Genomic DNA, 24994 nt, shown 5'->3' with positions numbered 1-24994 from the left:
TAATAGATCGAAGGTGGTGCAACACCCAGAGAAAAGCCTAAAAAATTTATAGCATTTGACCCAGCATATTAGCGCTTTGCACAAAACCCACTTGTGCCTAGACTTACCACACAATTGCACAATAATACCAAAACTTCATGACCATGCCCACAGATTTTGCACGTATGACTTAAAGCATATTGCTGTGCTTAGCCCCACATCTGTTTCAACAAGCCACAGTCCACAGTGCCATAAATCGATAAACTCCCTTTAAAAACCTGCTTGTTCAAACGAGCATTTCAAATGTGTCAGTTATTGTCATCTTTGCATCTTTGTAAAACATGCAACTTTTCAACCGTGCAATTTCATATTTGCGACCAATGCCTCTGACTGGTTAAGCGCCCCTTCTCGTAAATAATATCGCGAGAAACCAATGTGAATGTGCTCAAATCAATTGTAAATCTAAAACTCATACATCACATTTACGTGACATTTTCTCAACATTGATTTCAAACCAGGAAGAATAAAATAGCCAAAAAGTCCCTAAATTACCACTTTCCCCTTGAAAATAAAACAAATCATTTAAAGTATTGTATCACAACATCCGCAACACAAACAAAGCTGTTAGCATGTTTCATGACCCTTTAACAGTTTACTTTTAAAAGTAATATTTCCCAATACTATGCAGTATTGTCAATGAAAACCAGCCTTTGTCAGATACTTGACTGAAAATTATGCCATTAAGGAACATTAAGGAGCTGTCTGTCACAGGTATAACAGCTATAGCTCAGCTCGTTAAAGATATATCTTTATCATATTTGTCTTTGAATGACACATCGTCTGACTCAGTGGCCAGGTGTCTTCAACTCCTACATCCACCGTCTTTGATAAACACAACCTAGTTCATTTCCCCACCTTTAGATTAACACCTGTCAGGGTGCGAATTTGAATAATGCTGCCTATTCATTTCTGCCCTGCATAAAGGTAGTATTTTTGGGAGAGTTCATGCTGATAGGCTGATAAAGGATAAATTGTGAGGCTGTGTATGAGAATAGCATTAGTGACTCGAGTGTCAGTGTAAGCATGCTCTCCTGTTGTTTGAAGAGTTTGTTAAACGTTAGAGTTGCTCTACCGTATGGCTGCTGCCTGATTTAAAAGCATCCTCGGAGAGTCATTACAGCGGCTCGCTTATTTAGATGGACAGGCCATTTAACACAGTCTGCTGCCCACCACGGTCATAAAAAGGGTTTCTCAATGGGTGTAGAGGATTTTGTGTGTGTGTGATTTGTGTTGAAGTGCAACAGGATTCTCTACACCTTGCCAGATGGTTCTGCTGCTTTGTCATCACTTTATAAATAAATTGTTTAAAAGGACCGTATTCATCTTGTAGCAATTTCCGCTTCAAGGTTTCTTGCCCCAAAAACAGTCGTAATGTAGTTTTTCGTGACCATTTTTCACCCTCTCTCTGACCCTTATAATTAAAGGAATAGCTCACCGAAAAAGACACCAAAATGTAAAATAATTTACTCACACTTGTGGTGTTTCAAAACCTTGTTCTTTTCTTTCTTCCATAAAACGTGAGTGGTGGTGGTGGTGGTGGTGGTGGTGGTGGTAGTGGTCTAAAGCACATAACTGGTAATCTGGCAATCAGAATGTCGCTGGTTTGATCCCCACAGTCACCACCATTGTGTCCTTGAGCAAGGCACTTAACTCCAGGTGGCTCCGGTGGGATTGTCCCTGAATAAGTGCACTGTAAGTCGCTTTGGATAAAAGCGTCTGCCAAATGCATAAATGTAAAATACACATTGAGGTGTTAAACAGAATGCACAACGAAAACTTTTTTCAACTAAAAAGGATGGTGATTTACACTGCTAAGCTCCAAAAGGACAAAAAATCCCCCACCAAAAAAAGTAGTCCATATGACTTGAACACTATTTTCCAAGTCCTCTGAAGCTATGCAATAGCTTTGTTAGAGGAATAGACCACATTATAAATCATTGTTCACTCTTTTTCTCTGTCATAGCTCACAAATCTATATTTGCTCTCGATGCCAGTTAAAAAATTAGATGTGTCACGCCAGGTTTGACACAATTGGTTCTCGTGTCACATGTCTCTTGCCGTGTCAGGACGTGGCAAGTTTTTTTATAAAGGAAAATAATGTAGTGTTGGAATGAAATAGAGTGAGCAAATGATGACAACATTTTTTATTTATCTTTTTTTTTATTATTTATTTTTCTTTTTGGAATACGCTGCGGTGCCAACGTCACATACCCTAACCCATTTAACAAGCAATAGGAAAGATCAAGCTGAGGTATCATGTTAGTTAGTTATCAAGAATATTAGTTAAAGTTTATATCGAATGTAAACAGAAAGATAATTTAGCGTTGACAACTCACCGACTGTAATTGTCCCGAGTGGTCTCTCCACTAACAGCTGGAAAATGTCCCAGCACGCCGCCTTCACCGAACCATGGAAAGTAAATTCTTTGGGCACAGCTTTGGCTATTGGCTATTTAAACATATTTGTACTGTTCCAACATTTGTTTTAACCAGTACAGTTGTGCACTGGATACACAACCTGGGAAGTTCGGCAAAACTCCGCTTTTTACATTGAACCCACCCCAATCCCTGGTTGGCCATGTTTGGCCCAAGGGTAATCGCGTGGAGGCCCGATGAAGTCCCAGAAGTGACAGTGGGAACACAATTGGCCCTGGCACGCACTAACATGCCCTTATTTGGCCCGATTGTGGAAATGCTGCTACTGACTTCATTTACATGGACACCAGAAATCGGCTTATTGCGAGAAAGCAGAATTCCGGTTTACATGCACTGTATAAGCGGTGTACACTTTACTCCCATATACACGTGGCTCTGTCAGTAAGACTGACTTGTTGTTAGGCTCCATCCTATGACATTTGTTATCCGGTCTGTTCATGCACATGCACGCTCTTCAAACACCCAAATGAAGGCAACCTATGTGTATACATGGCCTCATTTAGCCGCGTTCTCCGGGAGAAACCCAGGTTTGTTAAACCGGTTTCTCAATCCTTTAAGTGGCACAAGAAAGTGTTCTTGTTTACACAATGTTTCAGAACGCTGCTTTCAGTAAAAACCCTGAAATAAACTTTTTTCTGTAGTGCATGTATACATGGGCACTGTTGCTAATCATGTCGGGTGAAGTAGATGATGTGATGATGATATGTAAATGTGGGTGGTCTTTTTTTAATGTGCTCATGGTTGTGTCATCAATTTCTGAATGAACCGTTTCTGCAGATTAGTTGCCATTTAATGGCCTGGGTGAACTGGGAAGGAAGCTTTGTGTTTAATTATGTCTGCATAATAACTCTTTCAAATGTAATTGTACTAATTGTATTTTAAAGGTGCAAGAAAAGTCATGTTTTCTGTTTTGTGTGTCTCCTTTAATAGTATTGGTGTGAAAGACTGCATTTATAATGTTTATAAAATGTTTAATATTCTTTCATTACTTTTGTCCTCTCAGCAGCTTCACTACTGTTGCCTAAAGTGCAAACTGTGAAATTATTTTGTCTCTCTGAAGGCAATAACAGAACACAGCACTGCCTGCTTCTACCCACATCTTTAAGTGTCTCCCCGCATCTGCAAACCCTTTCCTGGTCTGATGCTGCTCCTCTGTCTCTCACTTTCACCATTGACCACCACAGAGGATATATGTGATCCGGCCTTAAAATTTAGCTATCTTAGGAGCAGTTTTGAATTCTTAATTTCTGTTTTCTCTAGTTACAGATTTTCAGTATATCTTATATATTATATTGTATATTATATAGAGTATTTTGAATATGTATTTAAGTTTGTTTTTTTAACTGAAGCATTTTAGGTATGCCAAAGTGAAATATGTTAACTGATATAATTTAACTTAACTTTAAAATTGTGGACCTTCACAAGTCTGGTTCATCCTTGGGGGCAATTTTCAAACTCCTAAAGGTACCACGTTCATCTGTAAAAACAATAGTATGCAGATATAAACACCATGGGACCACACAGCCATCAGACTGCTCAGGACGGAGATGAATTCTGTCTCCTAGAGATTAATGTAGTTTGGTGCAAAAAGTGCAAATCAATCCCAGAACAACAACAAAGGATCTTGTAAAGATGCTGGAGGAAACAGGTAGACAAGTATCTATATCCACAGTAAAATGAGTCCTATATCAACATAACCTGAAAGGCTGTTCAGCAAGAAAGAAGCCACTGCTACAAAACAGGCATAAAAAAAAAGCCAGACTACAGTTTGCAAGTGCTCATGGGGACAAAGATCTTACTTTTTGGAGAAATGTCCTCTGGTGTGATGAAACTAAAATGGAACTTTTTGGCCATAATGACCATTGCTATGTTTGGAGGGAAAAGAGTGAGGCTTGCAAGACGAAGAACTCCATCCCAACCATGAAGCATGGGGGTGACAGCATAATTTTTATTTTCCGATAGGAAATTTGTGGGCAGAACCAAAAAAATCGCGTGCGAGCAAGGAGACCTGCAAACATGACTCAGTTACACCAGTTCTGTCTGGAGGAATGGGCCAAAATTCCAGCAACTTATTGTGAGAAGCTTGTGGTGGAAGGCTACCCAAAACATTTGACCCAAGTTAAACAATTTAAAGGCAATCCTACCAAATACTAACAAAGTGTATGTAAACGTCTTACCCACTGAAATAAATAATTCTCTCTACTATTATTCTGACATTTCACATTCTTATTTTAAGAAATTCCTAACTTAAGACAGGGAATGTTTTCTACGATTAAATGTAAGGAAAGGTGTCTGTAAACTTCTGACTTCAACTGTATATCTTTCACAAATGGATCTAAAAAAAAAAGGCCCAGATAGTGTCAAATTTTCAAGACAATTACAAAATTATAGAATCAAATAAGTTTTGATATATTTTGATGTTTTATTTTGCATATATAAAAGAGAAAATGCAACAAATCATGACAAATCTAGAACAGGATTCATTACTTGCACACATTCAAATTGGGACGCAACTGGCTGTCAAAAACATATTGAACTATACATAACACATAAGTTATATATGTATTTTCTCAGGCACTTATTGATTTCAAATAGATGCACAACTTGTAATTACTTATAACAATAATTTCAGTAGTACACAAATAACAATAGTAATATCATACTGTTCATGTGTTGTACTTGCGATAGTTTACTTCCATGTTGTTTCTTAATCAAATAGCAATGTCAAATGTATATCAAGTCAATCACAATCAGCTGTGTCACCTTGAGGAAGAAATAACTTGTATAATATGTTTACACGCATATATGATACTGATAAATCACCATTGTTAATTAATTGTTTCACAGATTTATTTGTATTAATATAGTACTGATTGTAATAAACAAAGAAATGAATATGCTGTGATAGTAAACATATATACAGTAGATATAAAATAATAGTAAACAAAACTCTGAAAGTCTTCTAAATGTCCAAATCCTGAAACATTGAAGACATTCATTCCCCCTCTCCATCCTTCCTTTCATCTGAAAGTGAGAGATGGAGAGGCAGGCAGGCAGGTGAAGGACATTGGGAATGTAGTGAGAGAAAAGAGCGGGGGGCTCTTGAGGAGCTCCTCATGAGAGAGTGAGTGCTGGGGGATAGGGGGTATTTGGCATTGGCTGTGAGAAGAGGGGGCCATAGCGAGCTCAGGGCTTCTCTTTGAACCTCTGAAGTGCCCCTTTGCACTCAACGCGGAAAGTTACTATAACAACCAAACTCTCCAGAGCTCTGCTCTGCTCCAATTAAAAAATAATCATTGTTCCCTCCAGAGAGACGAATGGGGAGAAGACAGGTGGCTCAGTTATCCGCACAGGGGTAACTGGGCTCTTTAGAGACTACCGTAGAGCTGGATATAGAGGCAACCTTTGCTTACACATCTCCAAAAACATTTTGAGAGAGAAAAATATGAGGAAAAAAGAGGGGAATCACTTTGATAACAGGAGAAAAAGGTCTTCAAGGTTGCTTGCTCTCCACTCAGCACTTTACCTCACCATATGAATACCATGTCCTGGGTGTGCTCATGAACAGTCGCCCCCATGCAGCACTGAGCAAACAGTCCTCCAATCCTCAATGCCACCCAGCCAGGATCAGTCCAAAACACAGCACGAACATCAAGAACTACTCCACAGGTTATCAGTGTCCACTCAAGTCCCCCGTCAGCCACCATTGTGCCCACATATCTTGCTGAAAGATTTGACCTACATAAAAAAAACTAAATGTGTTCCACTATTAGGGCTCTTTCCCCTCCTCATCTCCACTCGTTCCCTCCACCTCTTCCTACTGCACTTTCTTGAGGCCTGGAGCACAGCTTCGCCATCAAAATAATTATAGAAATCACTAGATGGAGAAGGAAAAGCTTTTAGTGTTGGTTGTGTGTTGGAGTGCTTTTCTGCCCGTTAATTAATCAGCCATTCTGCTTAGCTGAATGAGCACTGCAGGCGCTCGGCTGCTTTTAAAGGGGGCCAACCCACATCTTTAAGTGTCTCCCCGCATCTGCAAACCCTTCCCTGGTCTGATGCTGCTCCTCTGTCTCTCACTTTCACCATCTTTCCTGCAGTGAGAGTTTAATGTGTTTTCAATGTGTCTATGATGTGCTGTTGAAAACAATATAGGTGACCATATAACACAATTCAAGACAGGCCTGTTCAAACTGAGTCCGGTGCAGCTAAACAACATAAAATTATAAAATATTTGCAAACAAATTTTCCTCTAAATCTATCTAATGCTTAATTTTGATCTGATTGAATTGTTCAGTATCCGAACAAATAAAGATAATGAGGCCAAATAAGTCCTGTTCACAGTATAACATTTTCCAAATTGTTTGCAGCATAGCTATTTACGTCTGATGAAGGATTTAAAAAAAAATAATAATATTTGGATATCTGACTGAATCCGCATCTGAACAATTAAAGATTGACTTTTGTGTTCAAATAAAGTCTATTTACTCTATGTCTGGTGCAACTAAACAGTGTTGGGTAGTTACTTAAAAATAGTAATCCACTACAAATTACTAATAATTTATTTAAAATTGTAGTCAGATTATTTGATTAATTACTCAATTGAAAAGTAATCACTTTCACTATTTACTAATTACTTTCAAGGTACTTTCTATATCACTTTTCTGCTTAACAAATACAAAAATTATGTCTATATTTCTCTCTTGTTCATTGTTACACACAAATCATACACTCAGCACCTCACATTTCTCCTTCACATTGATTAGTTACGGGGCCATAATTAATTTATTCTTATAAATAATATATTATAAATAAGTATAACCCAATATTGTACATTACATTAAGTACATTAAGTACTTGAGTAAAGTAATTCGATTAATTAAAATTCAGTAACAGTGTCTTCTATTCGCAGACTGTTCAACTGCAATTAGTCCGTCTCTGAAAAGGTTTGGAGACCTGAATTGATTATTCAGTATCCAACCAAGCAAAATAAATCAAATATAACACACAGAAACAACAGATATTTACTACGATAATACAAACTATGCATCAAGTTCATAGAGGTGCATTGTTTCGTTTTAAAATCTTTTCTTGTGTTTTTGTGTCGCAAATTAAGACTTCATGTGAATAGGCCTTGAAAGACTGCAAAACAGGAGAGGAAGTGTATAGTGTATAGGGGAAGTTTCTTCTTTTTCTGGGTCCTTGTGATTCACACTGGCCTAATCTGAAGCACAGGACAAGTGTTACTCATGCGTTCCGCCCCTGAGCTTTTCTTTCCTCTCAATGCACTTCCCTCATTCTATTTTTCCCTTTTTTATTCTGCAGTTCCTTCTCTCTCATATTTGTTCATGAAGTTCCTGTCACTCATTGAAGAAAAGCAATTCCACATCTCTCTCCTATTGAATCACGTATGAGGAAAAAAAGCACACATGCGCTCAAACGCACGTGTGTGCTCACACAAAGCATTCACTTAGCGTTTTCTTCTAGATGCATCTTGTAGCTTAGCAACAAGTCATACCGCTGCATACAACACTGTTCTGTTTTTGGAAAAAGGAGGATGTGAAAGCTTCTTTCTAAAAAGCAGAAATCTCAAATTGGTTTAAATTATATTTACCTCATTATTCCATTTCAGCTCGACTGAACAGAAAGGGAAATGTTTTATATTCTTTCTTTTTTAGACCTTTTTTGTGGTGCACAATTTTAGAATGGAGGGTTGAGGATACAAGACTTGATTACCATCTTACTTACACAGATTTGCCTACCCAGAATGCACTCTTTCTGCAGTACAGTGTCTTTTTTTAATGAAACAGTCCAGGCACAAATTGATCTTCACCTGCACGACTGCAAACTAAATGACGCGGGAGGGGTCAGCAAACATTGAAGGCCTGTCTAAAAGATTTTACACTAGCCATAATTATTTCTTCAATTGCAGATGGCATATAAAAGTGCCGTCACTTCTGGTTAGGCAGCTGGGGAGCCGGCTGGTCATTGTGCGCTATCTTTTGTTGTCAAATTTCATTTCTGAAAATGTCTACCAATTAGAGTGCAGAAACCCAGTGCGAAATTACTCAAGGGAAAATGGAAGGAAATGTATAGGTCCTTTCCACTCCCTGTCCTAACATTCCCTTGCCATTTGTAGCCTCGTGAGTTACATGGTCTTCTTCAAAATTACTCGTCTACCTCTCTTACGGGCATGAGTGATGTGGGTCATGTTTAAACAGCAGGTCAGGGGAATAAGGTTAGACTTTCTCTCATCTGATGTGAATGAGACTGATTCTTAAACATGGTTGAATTATATTGATTCCATGATACACTAATAGATTTAATGTTGTTTATATAATGGATGGCTAAAGGTAATGTTTTTTCATGGAAAGGTATGCAAGAATGTAGTAAGATGTCTCACCAATCTCTGTGACAGCTCTAGACTCTGTAAACAGCAAAAAATAAATAAAAAATTATCCACAGGATGTGGTCTCTGACGCTTTCTGCCTGTCAATCATTTTGAATGTTCTCTTAATATCGTAGTTGCAGAAAATGATTGAGGCTTAATGCCATTTTTATGCCATGTTGTTCATAACAGTTATTAGTTTAGGGTGATATTTTGCTGCTGTTGTTTTTGATAGCTGCTTCTGCTTTGTGTTTGTCTCAATAAAGCTAATTAGGTATCTTTGGAGTACTGAGTTTTGAAAAGAAGGGGTGTGGCTAATTTAACTGCACAGTCTCGTGGAAGAAGAATGGCTAAAATTGCTTAAGGCACCTTTAATGTCTTGGATGCTTATTGGTCAGATGTTACATATATGCTAAAAGGCTCATTATTCAGGATTCCCACAATAATGGAATGCCTGAAAATATTATTATATAATTTCCAGGCTTGGAAAAGTAATTGAAATTAATAATATCTTAATAAAGTCATGCACAAGTCATGACAATGTATATTAATATAAGTGTAACAAACTTCCGGTCAGGAGGGGAAGGAGGACAAAAGGAACTGGTTTCTTCCACTCACAGGTAAGGTTTTTTTAATGATTAAACTCCAGCGCTTATAGCTTCACAATTACTCATCAGATTTACAACTTCACAGTAAGACATCAGCTTCACAATAAGACTTCAGCTTCACAATAGGTCTCTGGACCCAGGCTCTCTCAGTCCTCTTCCTTGTGTCCCCAGGGTTTTGATGTTTAGCAAATTTCGATTATAATCCTTTTCTCTCTTTTTTTTTTGGGGGGGGGGGGGGTTTCTGAGGTGTACTTACCCTCTCAAGCTCTTGTTGTTGGTCTAGGATAATATGTTAATAATGTGTGTTAAACAGGCTTGATAAAGAGCACTTGAATGGAATAGATTTTTGATTTGGGAGCATGTGATTGACAGAAGCATGCTGATTATCAACCAGATGAGCTTCTCCGAATTTAAATTGGTGGATTACATCAAGATTCCCCTGACAGCCCATGAGCGTGTTTCTGATGTGGCGTTTGTTAGTGTGTATGTGTTGATTTCAGCATTTCGGACCTGTTCTGCAGTTCTTCAAGTCAGAAATGTATGTCTCTCTTTGTACAGTGTGTAAATCAGCTACATTCCTTGCTATTTGGAACTGACAGATAGAGTTGGGAATTGAGAACTGGTTCTTATTCAGAAATAAGAGAGATTCCAGTTTAAAAGCTATATATTTTTAGTTCAAGTCAGAAGTTTACATACACCTTAGCCAAATACATTTAAACTCAGTATTTCACAATTCCTGACATTTAATTGTAGAAAACATTCCCTGTCTTAGGTCAGTTAGAATAAACTACTTTATTTTAAGAATGTGAAATGTCAGAATAATAGTAGATAGAATGAATTGTTTAACTTGGGTCATGTTTTAGGTGTTTTAGGTAGCCTTTCCACAAGCTTCTCAAAATACGTTGCTGATATTTTGGCCCATTCCTCAAGACAGAACTGGTGTAACTGATCCAGGTTTGTAGGCCTCCTTGCTCGCACACTCTTTTTCAGTTCTGTCCACAAATTTTCTATCGGATTGAGGTCAGGACTTTTTGATGACCACTCTAATACCTTGACTTTGTTGTCCTTAAGCCATTTTGCCACAAATTTGGAGGTATGCTTTCGGTCATTGTCCATTTGGAAGACCCATTTGTGACCAAGCTTTAACTTCCTGGCCGATGTCTTGAGAATTTGCTTAAATATATCAACATCATTTTCCTTCATGATGCCATATATTTTGTGAAGTGCACCAGTCCCTCCTGCAGCAAAGCACCCCGACAACATGATGCTGCCACCGCCATGCTTCATGGTTGGGATGGCGTTCTTTGGCTTGCAAGCCTCAGACTTTTTCCTCCAAACTTAACAATGGTAATTATGGCCAAACAGTTCAATTTTTGTTTCATTAGACCAGAGGATATTTCTCTAAAATATACGATCTTTGTCCCCATGTGCACTTGCAAACTATAGTCAGGCTTTTTTATGGCAGTTTTGGAGCAGTGGCTTCTTCCATGCTGAGCAGCCTTTCAGGTTATGTTGATATAGGACTTGTTTTACTGTGGATATAGATACTTCTCTACCAGTTTCCTCCAGCATCTATACAAGATCCTTTGATGTTGTTCTGGGATTGCATTTTTCTCACCAAACTACGTTAATCTTGTCCCCTTCCTGTGTGGTGTTCATACTTGCGTACTATTTTTTGTACTGATGAATGTGATACCTTCAGGCATTTGGAAATTGCTCCCAAGGATGAACCAGATTGTGGAGGTCCACATTTTTTTTTTGAGGTCTTGGCTGATTTATTAAATTTTTTTTATTAAAAAAATTTAAGCGTGGATTGATGGTCTCATGCCCTCTTTCCCTGGGGGATGGCGTGCCCGTCTGCCGGCAGGTCATCACCGCCTTCCTGAATCTGGGAGGGAACAGGGGGAGGGAACCAAAAATAATTAAAATATGGGGTACTTCCTGTAACAGTGTAGTACCCCCCTAAAAGAGAGGGAAAAGGCCTACATGGAGCGGCAGTGGAAGAGAGAGGAAAAATACTCGCCGGTTCTCCGATACACCGTTGTTCGGCCTCGACTCCTCCACCCTATAACGGATGACAGCCGCGCCTCCCCGGCGGCTCGGAGGCAGTCCAAAGACACAAACACACACATGATGGTCAGCTGCCCGTAAACGTTCTCCCTGTCGCACCACCGTCCACAGTCGGCCTTTATCCCTCTCGGAGGCTTAATTAAGGGACTGGGTGTGCATCATCATGACACGGCCCTGCCCTCCACCCTTTCACAATTATACTGATCAGTCTCAATCTTATGAGATATGTTTGGTCATTGGGTTTGGTTGTTGGCTTACTCACTAAGTTCAGTATTGTCATGTTCAATTCTAAATTAACTAAGTATTACTGCGTTATGTGTGAGATGTATTTAGTTAAAGATAAACATTCACAACTTATTTGTATATAAAAAAAGAACATTACAATATGTTACCAAAATAGTATTGTTTAGTGTATGTTTAGGGCCAGTTATTATGATGCAGGGAGTACTAAAGGAAACCAGAATCGGAGGTGTTGGAATAACATGACAGCATTTCTTGGATTGGTTTACTATGCCATATGGCTCTGTTCCAGGATCCTCTTGAAGTCTCTGTCTCCATTGTCCAAAGCAGATTTTCAGTTGAATTTACTTCTGCCCCTCCCAGCTTTTAGTAATCATTTATCCAGCTTTTAAGATCTGCTGACCTGAAGTTTATCTCCAGCAAAAAACATTAAAGGGTAATGGCTTGAGGAATCGTATTTACCTTGATCTTTTGACATATAAGAGATCATTGTACTATAAAAACATACTGTACTTTTCAGAATGAAAAATGTCCTTAAATCCTTAATAGAATAAGAGCATTTATATAAACAAGCTGCAAAAATGGCTTGTTTGGAATTCGTGGAACTTGTGATGTCACAAGGACCAAATATATCTGCATATGACTGCAGCTGCCTCTTCAGCAAGACATCAATACCTATTTTTTCGTCATTGCACCCTTGGTTCCACCCACTGGTGCTCAGTGTCACAGGTGAAGTGGAGAGAGATGCGCCTATCATGGGAGATTCATCCAAGTTGACTTACTACACAGGACACCTATATGTGCCTGGCTGGATTTAAATGTTTTTCTACATAAACGCGCAGTAGACGAATGGTTTTGACCGTTATCATACATCTCGCACTGCTTTAAGACGGGTGATGTGAAGTTATAACTCAAGTTATAAAAGGAGACCCTCATTGTTTCATTCATCTGTCATGTCTTGCTGTTGTGCTGTTTTGAAGGCCTCCTGGATGGTGTTTGCAACCCTTCTGTGCTGTTTTTAATTGTAAACATCTTGATAGTTTTGATGCGTCTCTTCGGCAATGTGTGTGTAAACAAACTGGTGAAATGTGAGATATGAAGACCAGCATCTCTGCTTTGGTATGTTTAAGCACCCAACATCACCGTTTATAGTATTACATTTGTGTATTTAGAATATTTCTGTGTAAAACAGTCACAATATGATTCAAGCTTTGCAAAGTATCTGTTATTGAAAGATGGTGCAGTTAAAATTGGTCTGTTGGATGAAAAACTTTAACCAATTTCATTCATGAATATTTCATATGTCATGACTGTTTGATAGTTTATGCTGTGCTGCTGGAGTGAACAATTTGATACATACAGATGAAATGTGTTGGGTGTTGTTATGTGTTAACCCTAAAATGTAGTATTAATGTTGTGTGAAGTTTGCGTTTCAAATATGCCTGTATTGGAAGGGCTGCATGATGTTAGTCAATCAAAACAGCGGGCATTTACACTGAAGTCTTGAAGGGCCTGGCAGCTTAAAACTGAGCGTTTCAGACAGAGGGCCAGAGACAGGGAGTAAAAATATTATATATGACTAAATTATGACTGTTTGGTGATAAAAAAAACTTTACTAACATTCTAAATGGACCTCAGGGAAGATAATAAAATGATAACAAAAGAGTATGTCATGACCCCTTTAAAAGACAGAGTGAGGCCGCCTTCAGACCTAGCAGGGGGTTGTGCCAGACAAAGAAGAAAACTGTTCACTGTGAGGTGAAATGATGAAGAGAGAGTTGTCAACGGCTGTAAGATGTTAGATTTTATACAGAGAACAACAGGGCTAAAAGCCCCCTTTAAGGAACTAAGTTAGTATATGGTGCATACATTTTCTATTTATTTTATCACTTTTGGAATTTCATAACCTCTTAACAATATATTGTTTTTAGTACCCCAAATATTATCCTTACAATATTGATTAAAAAAAAATATTGATTTAATCACCTTGAACAAAACTAGTATTTTGTCTCAAAATATATGTGATCGTTTCTGGGATTCTCATTAACTATATAATTGTGCAGCATTTGAAAAAAATAATTAAATGCTATATCAAATGACATCACAGTCAACCTTAATGCATTGCACGCAATGGATCAGGAATTTTGCATATTGTGCAGTGCATACTGAAAAACAGGTGTTTAAGGAAGTACTGTGGTGGTGTTTGTTGCTATTTATTATTTTTGGAGAAAAGAAAATCAAAAGGGCCTTTTACCCCATAGGAAACTTCAGCCCGTTATACCCTACCACATGATGCCGTGTGTGTTGTTGAGGGTAACAGATGGGTCCTCAATGTGTATATTGATGAATAAAACTCAGAGTCAGGTTTTGCAATAATCAAATGGGAGAGTTTACTCTGATTGGTCACTTCAGGTTCAATCATCATGAGACAATGAGATATAACAGTTAGAAAAAAGGACGTCGAAGTGAAGTTTTACAAACTTTCCAAAACAATTATATTGTACCACATTTTTAGCATTCTGATAGGTAAGCTGCTTCAAACATTTTAACATATTACAAATATGGACTGTTTCCGTCTTTGTGCAAACAATAACTGAACTGAAGCTTTTCATATTTCCTTCATTTTCTCAAGCTTCATCAAAAACCTCATAAAAATGGGAATATGAAAACGCATACATTTACATTTACATTTTTACATTTATGCATTTGGCAGACGCTTTTATCCAAAGCGACGTACAGTGCAATTATTACAGGGACAGTCCCCCCGGAGCAACCTGGAGTTAAGTGCCTTGCTCAAGGGCACAATGGTGGTGGCCGTGGGGTTCGAAACAGCGTCCATCTGATTAACAGCCCTGTGCTTTAGCCACTATGCCACCACCACTCTTTACAAACTTGAAGAGTTTAAAAATTCTTCTGGAATTTTACCAAACATCATTTCCATAATAAAGGGAAAAAATGTCATAATGGGTGTAGCATAAACATAAAGGCAACATGTAATGTTAACACTCTGGATCTCATAAACTGGACCAGACAGAACGTAAATCAGACACATGAATGTGAAGTTTTCACACAAGTAAAAATTCTAAAATTTTACAGATCATACATTTCCATTCAGGTTGTATTTCTGCTACTTCTGTAACAAATGCCACAAAAGACCATGTATCATGGTGGGGATTAACATCAGAACAAAACAAAATAAAGGGTATCCTATTTCAAGATTCTAGGAAGCTTAATTTAAAAACATCACCTTACTTCAGTAATGGTCTCTAGATTGTTTTGAACCTACATTTATTCTTTCAGATGAACATTCAACTGAATCTATTATTTTTAGTATAAAATTCAAATTTCCCTCTGAATATACAAAATCTTTAATCTTGATGAGGAAAGCTGTTTGAACCTTTCCGTTATTTCACTGTATCTAACATTATTGTCAAGTCACATCATTTTCCAATAAAAGAAAATTAAATCAAAAGAAAATATAACAATTTAGACATGTGCCTTTTGCACACTTCAAAATATGCTCTTGAGTTTCTGTTTCAAGCAGACACTTGTCAAACTGAGAGAGAGGGTGGGGGAGAAATTCGGAGGGGGACACCGTTTCTAATCTTATTACAGTTGTTCCATTAAAATCCTTGGAATTTGTTCTCGACAATGGCAAAGTCACGTTTGAGAGTGCACAATAACAATAAATAAAATAAAATAGATAAAGTTATCTAGACATTCAATGTATCGGTGCTATCATCTCCTCCTCCCCAACCCAAATGGAATGCTGAGCCTCACATCTGTGGAATATTAGGACAGAGCATGTAGTTAAGTGGGGTATATGATTCATTATGTCATAAAAATTGAAAAAGAAATGGAATAAATGCAATACAACATAAAATGCAAATTCTCTGGAGGCCGGGCTAAATGAGTAATCACTATTACTGCACCCTCAGTCACCTCTGAAATCACATACATATTACTTGTACCTTTTAGTGAAAGAAAAATAGAAAATTGATTAATATAATAACAATTAATGACGATTGGTTGGACGATTTGTGGAATTTGTGAAATGTGGATTTCGAAAATCCTCCCCTTAAGGTAAGGTTCCTTGGTCTGTTATTAAGGACTCCATTCATGTAATATCTCCCATCTTCTCCCTCTGTAGGAAGCTGGCAAGTTGGTCACTTGAGGATAAAATGAATAGATAAAAATCACAACTCTTGTTGTTTTGCGGCCGAACACTAAATTCCCCCCTCACTGCAGTCACACAGACGTGTTGCTGACCCGAGGGAATCGATACCATTGGCTGTAGTTAATGCTGTTCTTTCCTGCCACTGGCAGAGAGAGAAAATAAATACCTTTACCCTTTATTGAACTTTCTGTTGTAACACTCCTGTAGAATGAGCTTCTGTGAGCAAAAGAGCAGAGTTCAAATTAAGCCTTTCTTAGTCACCAGGTGCTGCGGCTAAGCTTATTGAAGGAAACACTATACAGAGAGGCAGTGCCCTTATTTGATTCCTGCTGCCGCCCACCTCCTGTCTCCTGTTCTACCAAAAGCATTCTTTCATGACCAGACTGATCTCACGGTGAAATTGGAAACAATAGGTTGACTTTTCTTTAGCTAAAATTAGTCAGTGCTTACTGAAATTTGAAACGCTGCTCCCAGTGGCCAAAGCGGTAAGTGTTGTTGGCCGTATGGGCAGGTGTGAGCTTCGTTTTCCAGGGGAAATGTCTACGGAGGGGCTCCAAAATCGAGTTTTGAAGCAAGTTATTTTCAGCTGTACAAGATGTAATACTGTGAAGAAGAATGCATATTTTATAAACTGTACCCACAAACCTAAACCTAACCATCAGTGTAGTTAAAATATAATGTCAGAGGGGAAAATGCAACCTCCGAATTGTGCTCGTCACTGATTAAGCGATAGCGATTACTTTCTGATTGCAACACAGAATCCGAACCCGGGTGTCCCATCCTGCTGACACAGCTTGCTTCAGTACTTAGTTAGTGGAATTCAGTACTCACATACTGCTCAGTATGTACTGAAAACTGCCTGCAATTAAAAATATATATATTTTGAAGCAGCAGTATGCAACCGTACTGTTTCAAACAAGAGTATGTTACATTATAGCATATCTTCACTTCGTTGCATGCTTAATTCAGCAAGTGCCGTCCAGAAATATGGTTATTCTGAATTTTCATTCCATTCTTTTTACGTCTCTTAACTTTTGGCAGTCTGATTAAATTGGTAAATTTTACAAAAACATGTCCAGGTCAAATTTTTACCAACATAAAAAAAGACAAAAGAAATTATGTTTTGGGTGAATTTATTCCTTTATGACTTTAATGTATTGTGACCTTATTTCTATGACAAATAAAGTGTTAGTTTTGTGTGCACAAAAGAACAAAATTTTAATTTCTAATAATACAAATTATTTACAGGATGTCTTTTTTGGGGTAAAATATTTGATTTTGGGGTAAAATATTACCTGCACTTGTTCTTGATAGGATTTGTGAGATACATCCAAAAAATTGCTCATCCATTGCATGCATAATCTGCACATTATACATACTGCAAAAATAATGCAGGTAGTATGGCAGTATGCCATTCTGAACATACCCCCTCTCTCTGCCTCCCTCCCTCATCCCAGTTCCAAAGCCTGTGGCCATATTAATGTAAGTTTTCCATCTGTGTGTGACCAGCTGAGTTTATGATTATGTTTGTAACTGTGGGCTGTGTGTACATTCGGGTGAAGCATATGTGCACTCATGTGTGTTTGAGTGAGAGGTGTGTGCTTGTGTCTTTGATTAGAGCAGGACCCTTATTAAACATTGATGGTGTTATTCATTTGGAGGGTGAGGAGGGTGCTCCGTCAAAATGGCAGCAGTAATTAAGGCGTTCTGGATATGATGGCTGCGTGATGGATTGTTGAAAGAATAACTATGCTGCTCAGACGCTGCAGGGGAAATGGCATGCTTGGGAACCAGAGGCCAAAAATAAATGTGCACACACATGGTTTGTGCTGTACAGTGACACACACTGTGTGTTTGTGGTTTATGCCTACCAAACACCTTTAAAGAAAACCTGTTTTGTTTTCTAAATGTTCTTAATGAAATTGATAGATCTAGGGTTTAAACCTTGACAGACACAGGGATCCCTCATTCACACTCCCAAACAACCCTGGAACAGTAGAGCACAACAGTCCAGACATCACGTCACTGATGTGGTTAACATATGCAGTAATTATTGTTGTATATAAATGCAATTTTGCAATCGATGTGTAGTATAGCCATTGGTCTCCAGTACATTTCAAAGCAATGTTGTAACTCTCCTGTGGTCATTTTGCCTCCTAATTAAAAAACATTATTAAACACAGATTATGGCATCATGCTCATGTAATAATAGGTTGACTCGATTTAATTTCAAGTTTTGCCTCTTTCTTAGAAAGATTTGGAAAGCTAGTAATTATTTTTTTTTTGCCTGTGTAATAATTGCCAGTACCCTACTAATCTTATGACATAATTTAGTGCTCTGGTGTAGACCTGCCATATCACATGTCATTTTGTAAGGTAAGGTCATCTACAGACTACAGATAGGAATGTGTAAGATGCATTTTGAGGGTGTAGCAGGTGCCGGGACAGTTTCCAAAACAGCAAATATAATTTACGAAAGCAAACTGGACCTGCCTCTCTAAAATTCTTGTTGGTTAACAGATGCTGACATCAGGGTCCTGTTGCAACAAAAGTGACAGAGCATCACTTTAGCAAACCCTTGTGCTTTTCCTCTACACCCATCATCACTATTGAAACCAATAGATTTGCAGTGTTCTCTGATGCAGTGTAAATGCTAGTGTGTTGGTGCCCTAAGAATAACACAGTCAGGAAATTAACAGTATTGGCCCATTTCAGATGCCATTAATGTGAACTACAACTGCTGCAGCAAGCTTGTATGCATAAAACCATCGCTCTCGATTGTAGTCTATTTCAATTTAGCTGTAAAAGGTCATAATATTTTATGTATTAGTATTTTATGGCCTTATTCACTGTTCCGATCAATACATGACTTGGATGCAGACTTGTGCATGTGATTTCATCCCCTGTTCCCTCTTCCTCTCTGTTTTTTTTTTTTTTTTTTTTTCTGGGCCTCATAAATTGTGTAAAGTAGTCATGAGGGAGTGTGGTGAGAGAAGATGGATACTGCTGCGCATTCCCACTCTATTCTCTCGGCTCTCCAATCACTGAGATTGAGAAGTGAAAAATGGTGGGGTTGGAATAGAGGAATAACTCTGCATCAACCCTCCCCAGATGAGCTGCTGTCTGTCTGACCGACGGCTGTCCACCCTGATCAGCGATGCGGTGCATCTCTAGACCTGGTGCCTCAGAGTGATTCTTCTGTGTGGGGGTCCATTTCAGTGGTTGTTGTTGTGTTTGGTCTTCTGTGTGTTTGACCATGTTGGTATGGGATCACATGCTATTGTGACTGTAAAGACGTCACGAAACTGGATTCGTAACGCATTTAAACTCGGTAAAGTGATTTTCCTGCCTACGTGGCTCTAGTGATTTCAGTAAGAAATGTATTTTAAAGGTGTTCTTTAGAGTAAACTGCAGTGATGAATTCTGCACAGTAGAACACAACAGTCCAGTTCCGGAAGTAAAAATTCTTATTTATTTGTCCAATAGACTAATTGTTTTTCAATGATAACTTATAAACCTTTAAAGACAGACCTACCGTGAGCTACAAGATCCACCAATCAGGGAACCGCGGCCAACAAAACCCGCGAAACGTGCCACTGAACAACCGTCCACTACTATGGTGCACTGTGAATGATGTAATCAAGTCAGTCTCCCTTCATCCTCCCAATCAGAAGTTTTATGTATTCCCATCATTTTTTATTCAATGACATAATTTGCAATGCTTCATGGGATTGTAGTTTGTTCCCGTTATGATAGATGGTAAGTACACAGTCTTGAACCTCTTTATGTCCAATTTTCAAATACTTTTTTGCTTTTGCCATTCACCTCGGAGCTGGTTGGTTCATGGCTTACAACTCTTTTATGAAGGATTTTATAAAAAGTATATGGAAGAAATGAATGGGGAAAATACTTGATGAACCCAGATGACTGAAAAAGTTGGTGGCACTGTTGCGCTCTATGAGAGCAGGAACATACTGTGTGTTAAATATAAATAATGTGACATTTTATTTCCTGACTAAATGAAAGAAAATACATCTTTTAAAAATCTAACTTTTAATTACTCTCCTGCGACACTGAATGGCTTTCTTTATTCTGTACAACATGGGAGAAATTTTGTAACTGTGATTGTTGCTTTTAGAAAAGAAAAAAAGAAAAACGAGTTATCAGTTGAAATAGTTTTGTTTTAATTTACATTATGCTATAAATGCTGTAAAGTGAGCTTAACTTGTAGTGAACACAGAACATTCCTTGTGCAAGCACACTTTCAAACTTGGTGCGACAAGACACATCGCAACAGGTTTAACGTCAGTGAAAGCAAATGCCATTGGTTCCATGTGTCAGTTAACCAAACTCAATGTACCAAGGACTACTACTGTGGTGCTTTTATGGTGTTTTATGTCCTATTTGGTGCTTGTATGGTAATTTCTTTTTGACAGACTGTGGACTACAGCATGCATCCCTTGTAGACATGGTGTATAACACTGATTGTGAACTCTGAGAGTTCAAGGTACTCTGTTACACTTTGTGGCCTAGAAAAGCAGAGACAAAGAGAGCAGAGGTGTGTGTACGTGTGTGTGTGTGTGTGTGTGTGTGTGTGCGTGTGTGTGTGTACGTGTGTGTGTATGTCTGAATATGTGCTTCACAGTAACACCTCTGGGAGTCGCAGTGGCAGCAACATTAAACCTGCTTGAGTCACAGGAATCTTTATTGTTCCTGAAAGAACAACAGATGAAAAAAACTGTTTATGACAACCGCATGATGGAGAGAGGTCGGTCACAGAGTTTTGTGTGGGTGCGTGTTATTAATCCACAGTGAGACCTGTTCTTTGTGTGTCCCTGTGTTTGTGCGTTTCTGCATAGACTCTTAGTTTGTTTTGAGACCTCACTGTACATGTTCAGTGTCCCTTGTATAGGAGTGCGTGCGCGTGCGCGCGTGTGTGGCTACCGGGTCGCAGCGCTCTGGCCCGTTCCCACAGCATCATCCTTCTGGAATGCTTTTCACTTGCGCCGTCTGCCTAACGAGGTTTTAAAAAGACATGTTAATTTGTTTTGTCTTAATCTAATCCCTATACTGTCTCATTCATCCTCTGTTTCTCTCTCTCTCTCTCTCTCGCTCTCTCTCTCTTACTCTTTCATTCTCTCAGATAATCTGATTTATCATCAACCACAAGAAAAGAAAATTGAATTTCAGTGTTCTGTTTGTCTATAGGGAGAAAGTAAGGGAGTTGTGGAAAGTGGTGAATGTGCTCTTTGTTTTTGATGAAAGTACTACTTGTACTCTTGTTGTAGATTTGTAGTTTTAGTGAGAAAACATGACTGTTTTATTCAGGGAGAGATTCCACAATATTTTTCACTACATGTCGAGCACTGTTTGCACATTTTTACTCCTTGTTATTACATGGTGCAATGCGTCAAGATTCCAGTGTGTGTGGGGTTTTTTCTTTCTCTCACTGAACATATAAATTATGTGTGAACCATCAAAATCACAGCCAATCAGAACAAAATATGTCTAAAATACTTATAAGTGGCGAGGGATTTTGTACCAATAAGATTTTACTGAGGGTGGAACTTGAAACCAAGTGGCTAGTAAAATGTCTTGATACCCGACGGTTAGAAAAAAAACTCAGATTGTCATATCCGATCACTTGAAATTGAAATGTGTAATTTTTTTCAATGTCAAAATACTTTCTTCTATTCCAGCTCCGATTCCATTTGTAGGTTTATTGCCCTGAAAAGTCTAAACACTGTGGTGCTATCAAAACATAACTTTAACTTTTCTAATTCTACAATGCACTGCACTTCCTCTGCAGTGCTTCCTCATCTTTTAGATGTTCGCTGTAATTGTTGGCTACATCCTGTTTAGGTTATCAAAACAGTGTCTATATTAAACATAGAATTATTCAACTCGTTGTGTTGCGTTTCCCTTTTTCTCAACAGAATCATTGAGCCAGACTTTCTGAGTGATCCTTGCTTCAACATTTGCTCTCTAATATTTTTTAGCTGCACATTCATAGTACCTAGACAACTGGCAAGATGCCCCGGAGGTGGGTGCCCTCTGTCTAGTGTGTGCATTTTCTGAAAGGCCTCTTACCACGGTGTCTGATCTCTACATATACTCCTTACTGAGATGGCGGACTTGTCTATTCGACTTTAAGGGTTGACAAGAGAAAGCAACAGTTGAAAAGGTTGTGTTTGTGTAACTTGACCATTGAGAGATTGATTTTGATATTTCTGTTTTAGAGACTCAGAGATGATTGGCAGGACTTTCTCTCCACTGTCACACTTCCACAGTTCTGTCCCAGAACACAATATATGAGCAAGAAAAATATCACACATTCTCCTCTAGAACATCTGATAAGCACGTCTTTTGCCGTGTCTGGAAAGGAAGAGATGTTATATTGTGCTTTGGACAGGTAGAAAAGTGTTAAGTTATACCATATTGGTAATTTTTAACTGATTTTCTTTAGTTTTGGAATATTGTTTTTTATTGTTTTTACTACATTTGGGGCTCTTTCTCTTGGACAAAAATACGTAGCATGCAAGATGAGTCATCAATATTTTCAGTCTGTTGCCACTAAATATTTTTTTATCAAGTATTTATTTTAGTTGAAATATATGTTTTTATAAGGAGTATACTAACATAGTATACAGTACAGTAGATTTCCTCAGAGCTAATAAAACCATAGCCATAAAACAACAATTTTGACTTCATGGGTTCATTAAATGACAGTATCATTCTGAGTCTTCTGTGTGTGTGTGTGTGTGTGTGTGTGTGTGTGTGTGTGTGTGTGTGTGTGTGTGAGTGTGCATTATTATGTGAATTGAAGTAGCCTGTAATATAGGGCTGTTGATTATTTGTCACTGTATTGAGTCATTTCTTTTTCTGCTTTAGCTCAATAGTCACCCTGTAGTTTGTGATGTGTTCAAATGATAGAGCTGTACCCTGTGCTCCCACACTGTGGCCTGACTTTTTCTTAAGTGGCTACAGTCTGGATATATGCAGCCTGATATGCTATACTTCTGGATTTTTATCCCAACACATGTATAGGTCAAATCGATAGTGCCTAAGCCCTTTGTTCTGGTTGCGTGAGGGTAGGTAGGGGTTATACATGTGAATGTTGGGGAATTGTATTCATTCGTTTGAGTGTGGCTATAATGGGATGGTGTGACCCGAGTCTTGAAAGATTAGGATTATTAAACAGTAGGGTTTAGGTTCAAATCCCACAAGTGACGATCGTTGAGTTATTACCGTTTAGGGATATGCACAAGTATGTGATTTCAATGATCACTGTTGGTGTAAACGGATTACAAAGTAAATTGCTACTGTAATCTAATTCATTTTAGCCACAAAAAGTAGCGTAACGTGTTACATTTAAAATGTTTGTAATGAGATTACAGTTACTGACTTTCAGTGAAATTATTACTTTTAAGTACATTACTTAGGTTACAGATGTTTAAAAAAATTATTTATGTGTAATACAGTTAAAATATGAATTAATATGTAGGTCCATTTGCATTTCTGTGACAGCTGAAGGGTGTGCGACAATTAACAAGTAGAAAATAGACATTATTTTGAATTTGTGGAGCAGAAAAAATACTTAAAAAGTAATTAGTAATGTGATTACTTTTTCAATTAAATAATCACTAAAGTAATCTGATTGTAATTTTAGAGAATTTATTAGCCATTTGTAGTAGATAACTTTTTTTGGTAACTTACCTAACACTGGCAATGATCGATCATTTCCTTCTGGGTATTTAGTGCTGCAAACTAGTCGCCTTTCTGAGAATTTCTCTTTTATGTATCCAAAATGTGTAATTTACGTGATCAAAGACATTTTTCGACCTTAACAACCGCCCTAAACATGATGTCAGATGTTTGCCGGTATGATTTTCTTGATTAATTTAATAGTTGAGCTAAGGTAGTTGTGTGTTTTTGCAGTGGTATGGACCGTATTCAGCAGCTAAGGAGAGAGTATCTTCAGGCTCGTAGGGAGGGAGCAGCTCCATCCTACGAGGAGCTAGAGGCCCGACGGAGAGGACCAGAGTACGACCCACACAAAGTAAGACATCAAACCCACACACTTTCACCTTTCCAGTCACAGGAAACCCCAGCTTTAATCTGCCTCATTATTTCCATACTGCCTTAACAATACAGACTTTGCCATTCTTAATCATAACTCACAGAAACTTCCACCAAAAATACGACCTTAGGCATTGCCCCTTTATTAAGAAACAAACTAGAGTAATTTGTTTTCACTCAGAACACTTAGCAATTCCTTTTGTGCGAGATCAATAGTTATACCTCTCTATATATTTAATGATCTAACGTCTGTTTATTTAGAGCAACGGTGAACAATGAAGAATCGTAGGCTGTGGGATTAGAGAGGCAGATCGAATTAAACTAACTCCAAACAGCAATCACCCAATCTAACGAGCCTGCTCATTAAGGTCGACACTGCATTTATCTGTTTGCTCGTTGGTGCTTATTTATCTATTTATTCAGCGCTAATTATTCAGCGACTGAAGGAAACAAACATTCATTGCGTTAATGCAAAAGTTATCAGCTACCATTTTGGGTCAAAGGAAAGCAGTTTTGGCAAGTTTTTTTTTGAGGCTGCCTACAGGCCACATGACTTCATTGTGGAAATGATGATGATTGCCTGAAGGGCACATGAGAGAAATCCCCATATCCTGTGGGTTCATACACTTACACACACACACACACACACACACACACACACACACACACACACACTTAGACAGACATTCATAGAACTTTACGCACCCTGTTCTGTTACTGTGATGTAGTCTACACCACAGATATAAATACACATCATGACCGATGCGTTATGGCTGTCTATTGTTATGCTCTCTTCTGCTTTTAGATTTATCCCATTTATGGTTATATCTTAACTTACAACATGGCTCTCTGAATACTTGATTCTGATGGGTCAGTCGCAGCATTCCCCAGTCAAATATTTTGTGTGTAGCTATGTAAGCAAATTGGATAATGAACAGTCAGTCGGTCATTATCGCAAAAT

The 24994-nt window shown here is 38.2% G+C and overlaps 1 protein-coding gene across 2 annotated transcripts in view; it reads left to right on the top strand.

The window, feature by feature from the left end:
* The window catches only part of pard3bb (par-3 family cell polarity regulator beta b), a 463809-nt gene that overhangs the window by 370898 nt on the left and 67917 nt on the right, over nt 1–24994 (top strand). For both annotated transcript variants that reach the window (XM_052143015.1, XM_052143016.1), the window contains one exon: nt 23893–24013. In XM_052143015.1, the coding sequence (XP_051998975.1) occupies nt 23893–24013 (121 nt within the window). The remainder of the gene's footprint in view (nt 1–23892; nt 24014–24994) is intronic.

Source organism: Xyrauchen texanus, chromosome 14, assembly GCF_025860055.1.
Source record: "Xyrauchen texanus isolate HMW12.3.18 chromosome 14, RBS_HiC_50CHRs, whole genome shotgun sequence".
Taxonomy (NCBI): domain Eukaryota; kingdom Metazoa; phylum Chordata; class Actinopteri; order Cypriniformes; family Catostomidae; genus Xyrauchen; species Xyrauchen texanus.
Note: the sequence above shows the minus strand (reverse complement) of the source record. Positions and strands in the feature narration are given on the sequence as shown.